This window comes from Bombina bombina, chromosome 1, assembly GCF_027579735.1.
Source record: "Bombina bombina isolate aBomBom1 chromosome 1, aBomBom1.pri, whole genome shotgun sequence".
NCBI classification, from domain to species: Eukaryota; Metazoa; Chordata; class Amphibia; order Anura; family Bombinatoridae; genus Bombina; species Bombina bombina.
Genome location: NC_069499.1, coordinates 678785087 through 678791086, shown reverse-complemented (window position 1 = coordinate 678791086; position 6000 = coordinate 678785087). Strand labels below are relative to the sequence as shown.

General features: G+C 36.8%; 1 protein-coding gene across 2 annotated transcripts in view; it reads left to right on the top strand.

The window, feature by feature from the left end:
• The window catches only part of CD99L2 (CD99 molecule like 2), a 294098-nt gene that overhangs the window by 113491 nt on the left and 174607 nt on the right, over positions 1-6000 (top strand). For both annotated transcript variants that reach the window (XM_053699159.1, XM_053699157.1), the window contains exon 3: positions 243-281. In XM_053699159.1, the coding sequence (XP_053555134.1) occupies positions 243-281 (39 nt within the window). The remainder of the gene's footprint in view (positions 1-242; positions 282-6000) is intronic.

Here is a 6000-nt window from a genome sequence, read left to right as displayed (position 1 = left end):
TTTGCGTGTGGTCTTGCCGGACCGGAAGCGACTTCACTACGAGGTGGTCCCTTACGCATTTCATGAACACTCAGTTCACCTCATCATACCCTCTGATAAAGTGAACCGAGTGTTCATGAAACATGCAAGGGACTGACGTGTGTGTGTATATGTAAAATCTTATTTTATGTAATTCCCATTCACACTCTTCTTGTCATCAGAAATTTTTTCTTTACTTATTTGTGTTTTCTTTTTCTCCATAGCTATACCCAAACGACCAAAACTACCAACTCAGGATTCCGGTAAGCTGATTTCAGCATAGTCCTAATGATCACTGGCTCTTCAGAGCTTAATAATCAGTGTTATTGTGTCAAATAATGCGTAGGTAACGTATGAGCAGGAAAGCCCAATTGGGATAGGAATTGGGATAGGCACATGGTGCATAAAACTGAATCGAATAATTGTGATTATGAAAGGATCCTGGTGGGAAAATAAATAGTATATGGACACCCTTATAGTTGGAAATCTCCATAGACAAAATTGGCAGTACAATTGGTCATATTAAAGAGCTTATTGACTTTAAATGTGGCAATGTCTTAAGATGTCACCTTTGCCATAAGTTAGTTTGTAAAATGTCTGCCCTACTAGATCTGCCCCGGTCAACTGTAAGTGCTATTATTGTGAAGGGGAAGTGTCTAGGAGCACCACACAAATTCACAGAACGGGGATGCCGAGTGCTGGAGTTCATAGCGTCTACAAATTGACTATACTGTAATCTGTTGCATCACTCACAATAAGGTTCCATACTGCCCCTGTAGTTGTTATAGCTGTTTTTGTGACAGGATGTCCAACAAGCTCATATAATGTAATGGTCAGGTGTTCTCCTTCTTTTGGCCATAAAGTGTAGGTTTGTACATAATACTTAAATATAGAGACAGATGTGATGTTTATATAAACACATAGCAATGTGCAATAAAGCTACATGACCCCAGATTAGCAGAATTGAAGTGCATCATTTATTGTCACAAGATCCATTGTGTCAAGGAGACACAAAATACAACAAACAAAATAGTAAAGAAAATCTGCACACAATAACTTAAATGAATTACAGTTTGTAATGTTAATGTGTTAATCATTGGTCAGTGAATAATACAGCAATATACTTACAGTATATTTACTAAGAATGCAGAGAGATACTAACCTCTACAATGCAGAGAACATCTGTAAGTGACAAGCAATGATATGTGATTTCTCTAGTTAAATGATAAAAAAATAATATCAGCTACTTTGATTATACAATGAAAAAAGGAACCTTTTAAAATAAAAAATCCTGGATAATAAAGAACAATTAAATACGGTATTCTCTAAAAAAAAACATGGTCACATTTGAAATCTCTTTTCATTAGCAGTGTCTTAAAGGTTTAACTAAGGCTTTTAATTTTAAGAAAGCAAAATTCAATGATTTAAGAAAATCATTAAATAAACTGGGAGAAAGTATTCTCATAAAAATACAGAGGATACATGGATAACATTTAAAACTTTGTTAAATAAATATACATATCAACGTATACCATATGGTTATACGAATAAAAAATCCAAGCCACTGTGTTAGGGGATTAAAAACTCTGTTTATATTATTTTATTTCTAAATATTGTCCTCCTCCTTAACTCACACATTACCTTGTTTCTGAGGTCCAAAAGTGGCCATTCTATTTTGAGGGGGAACATCTCATCATCTTATTATATGTAAAATGAGGTAATGCTGCTCTGCTGTCTTTTCATATAACAGGCACTGCCATATTGATGGCTTTGCATAGTTATCGTATGGTATAATTTACTAATTCTTTATTTTATATAAGTAGTCACCGCTTTGCGTAGTATATTCTGTTAAATATATTATTGTGTATTGTACAACTGCTATTTTCATTTTAGACCTCAATAAAAATATATTTAAAAGAAAAAAAAAATCCAAGCCAATATGGCGTAATAAAAATGTGTTAAGAGAAATTAGGAAAAAAAACGTAGGGCATTTAAATTATTCAAAGAAAATAGTACAGACTCAACATACCAAATTTATAAGGAACGTAACAAACCATGCAAAAAAGCAATCAAATTAGCCAAAATTGAAAATGAAAGATTAATTGCAAAGGATTCTAAATCTAACCCTAAAAGGTTTTTTAAAGGGACAGTCAAGTCCAAAAAAAACTTTCATGTTTCAAATAGGGCATGTCATTTTAAACTTTCCAATTTACTTTTATCACCAATTTAGCTTTGTTCTCTTGGTATTCTTAGTTGAGAGCTAAACCTAGGAGGTTCATATGCTAATTTCTTAGAGCTTGAAGGCCGCCTCTAATCTAAATGCATTTTGATTGTTTTTCACGAATAGAGGGCATTAGTTCACGTGTTTCATATAGATAACATTGAGCTCATGCACGTGAATTTACCATGGAGACAGCTCTAATTGGCTAAAATGCAAGTCTGTCAAAAGAATTGAAATAAGGGGGCAGTCTGCTGAGACTTAGATACAAGGTAGTTACAGAGGTAAAACGTGTATAATTATAACTGTGTTGGTTATGCAAAACTGGGGAATTGGTAATTAATGGATTATCTATCTTTTAAAACAACAAACATTTTGGTGTTAACTGTCCCTTTAAGTAAATAAATGGCAAATAAACTAAGAAGGACAATATAGGTACATTAAAATGGGTGGAGGGTAGCATGATTAACAGTGACAGGGAGAAGGCTGAGGTATAAACCAGTTCTTTTCTTCAGTATACACAAGAGAGGAACCAATGGAGGATACTTTGGAACAAACTAGAACATGGCAGCCCATACCATTTAACTAGGTTATGTCTAGAGGATATCAGGAGCAAATTGGATAATATTAAAGTAAATAAAACTCCAGGTCCAGATGGAATCGACCCAAGGGTGTTAGGGGACTTACCACTGTTATAGACAAACCTCTACTCTTAATTTTTCAAGATTCATTATCCTCAGGCATGGTACCCAAGGATAGGCGTAAAGCTGATGTGCTGCCACTCTTCAAAGTTAGTCTGACATCAATAGTGGGGAAGATATTTTGAAGGGATTATAGATGATTATATTGATGAGTATATTCGTGTAAACAAGTTTGAGTTCTAATCAGCATGGTTTTATGAGAAATAGATCATATCAAACTAATTTAATTAGCTTCTACGAGGAAGTAAGTAAAAATATAGATAAAGGGGAATCAGTTAGTTAATGTGATATGCTTAGATTTTGCAAAGGCATTTGATACAGTGCCACATGAGAGATTAATGCACAAAATGAAGGGACTGGGACATCTCTATTTTTGCAGCTGATACTAAGTTAAAGGAAAAGTCTAGTCCAAAATAAACTTTCATGATTCAAATAGAGAATGTCTTTTTTTTTTTTTTTTTTTTTTTTTAAATTCTTTTTATTGAGAGACATAGAATACATACAGCATATAGTTATACGGTTAGTTCCCCCATAGAGATCTATAATACACTGTTGTGATTCGCAGATCACCGGGGCAAGATAGTAAAAAAAAAAAAAAAAATTTGATGACATAGTGGTACATAAGATTTCTTCTGAAATTTAGTCTGTATCCACAAAGAGAAATTCTGATTACATATGAGGCCATGGAGCAAATTATAATAAGTAATTCCTAGACCAGGGGGAAAGAACCCTTGTGTCTGAATTTTATAACAAACAAACCAACAAACACAGTAAAACAAAACAAAACTAACAACCATAACATGTTCAACATGTGGCTCACGTAGATACTATTGGCAGTTATGCAGAGGGGGGGCTAATTTAGACTATGTTTTTATTAGAGGATATAGGTATGGTTGAGCCATTAATAGCCTAATCCGCAGTCCTCTAACACGAACTGTGGTGTAAGTTTCAAGGGGGGGAATAATACAAGCTTTTAATATGCCTGGGTGAGGTTGTATCCCTATACAGACAGGAACCATAGAATAAATACTTTGCGTGTTCAACATTCTTGTAGCATATGTAAGTACTATACATTTCAGTATGTATAAGCTGTTTAGGAACCAAGCACACAGTTAGTTGATAATGAGGAGAGAACAGCGTCACTAAAGGTTCAGGGCATGGATAAATAGATAGGGTAACATTTGAACTGAATCTTAATCTGACCAATATATTAAGCATTAGCTTATCATTTACAGCCCTTATAATCAGACATTCTGGATACCATTGTGTTATGTAAGTAGAACATTGCCCAGGGAGAATTAGCTAAGGTGTATAGAGAGCAGCAATAGGGAACCATTAAAACAAACACATCTCTTAACAAGTGTACAATTTGTAAGGCAGCCTGGGTCGTACACCTCAAAGCATAGAAGATGCAAATAAGAGGAAGTGGTATAAAAGCTGCATCGAGAGCGACCCAAACTTGGTGCAGGTTAAGTATCTCAGAACATTAATTGCAGCTGAGCGCTATCAATGAAGGTAACTTATGCCTTGATTTAAACACAGCCTTAGACACCTTAAGTTTCTGCAGCGCGTTAGCCAGAGCACAGCAGAAATCAGCTCACTTACAACCCTCCCATCCTAGCCGATGCCGTCCCTGTCCCAGAGCCACGATCGGCAATCCAAATCTGGTGTGGAGCTTGTGCGCGGGGGGAAGACAACCGCCATTCTGCTTTCCGGTCAGGGAGATCATGGGTATGATGAGAGGTCTGTCCAGTGTCTTTGCTGAAGTAGCGGGTGGGTCTGCAGCGGAATGTATAGAAAAACTTGTAGGCAGAATCTCAGCTACAGCACAGCCTAGCTTCACTCCAGCCACAGCCGCCATCTTGAAAACATCAAAGGGTACTGCCTGTTTAGCCGTCTTCAGAGCATGACAGCAAGAAGCGTCTGGTTCACGGATATCCACAGCCTGTTTAGCCAAATCCGTCAAAGGGTCTTTAGCCTCCTCCAAGCAGGGTATGTGTTCCATTATTTCTCTGCGTCTCTGGGGGGATCTGTCCTGTACAGCATCACTGTTGTTATCGGAAGAGACAGCTTCTAATCGGCACCATTTTGTCAAAGCATACTTAGAACCGGGGGCCTGAAACTCAGTCAGCAAATGTTGTGTGGCCTCTTCCAGCTTAATGAATGCTGGTAGTAACAGATTTTTTTAAAGAAAGTTCCAATTCCAGGTATTGGTTGTCTTCTGAGGTAGAGCCAACCATTTTGTATTCTGGATTGCACAGAGTAACACTCTGTACTCTGCTCCGGTTTCCAAACTCTCCTGTCTTCACACAGTTCTCTGACCTCTCAGGGGCCGGATGATGTTAATCCTGATCCGATAAGGTTCCCAAACAGCCGAACTGCTAAGGGAGATTAGGATGGCTTGATATTTGGCCACTTTTAAACAAAAAGTTTAAGATAATATGCAGAGCTGCATAATCTTGTGGCCATCTTGGGTCGCCGCCCACCGGAAGTCCTAAAGAATGTAATTTTAAACAATTTTCCAATTTACTTTTATCACCAATTTTGCTCTGTTCTCTTGGTATTCTTAGTTGAAAGCTAAGCCTAGGAGGTTCATATGCTAATTTCTAAGCCCTTGAAGGCTGCCTCTTCTCTCACAGCATTTTGACAGTTTTTCACCACTAGAGGGTGTTAGTTCATGTGTGTCATATAAATAACACTGTGCTCACGCACGTGGAGTTTCAGTGAGCCAGCCCTGATTGGATAAAATGGATGTCTGTCAAAAGAACTGAAATAAGGGGGCAGTTTGCAGAGGCTTAGATACAAGGTAATCACAAAGGTAAAAAGTGTATTTATATAACTGTGTTGGTTATGCAAAACTAGGGAATGGGTAGAAAAGAGATTATCTATATTTTTAAACAATAAAAATTCTGGTGTAGACTGTCCCTTTAATTAAGGGGTATAAGGGGGGTCACACCTCATAAATTGTGACAAAACAAGAGATTATGAGTGCATTAATTGCTCCCAAAATGTGATATTAAAACTTACACTTTTTTATTTAAATATGGTTAAAAAAAATAATAT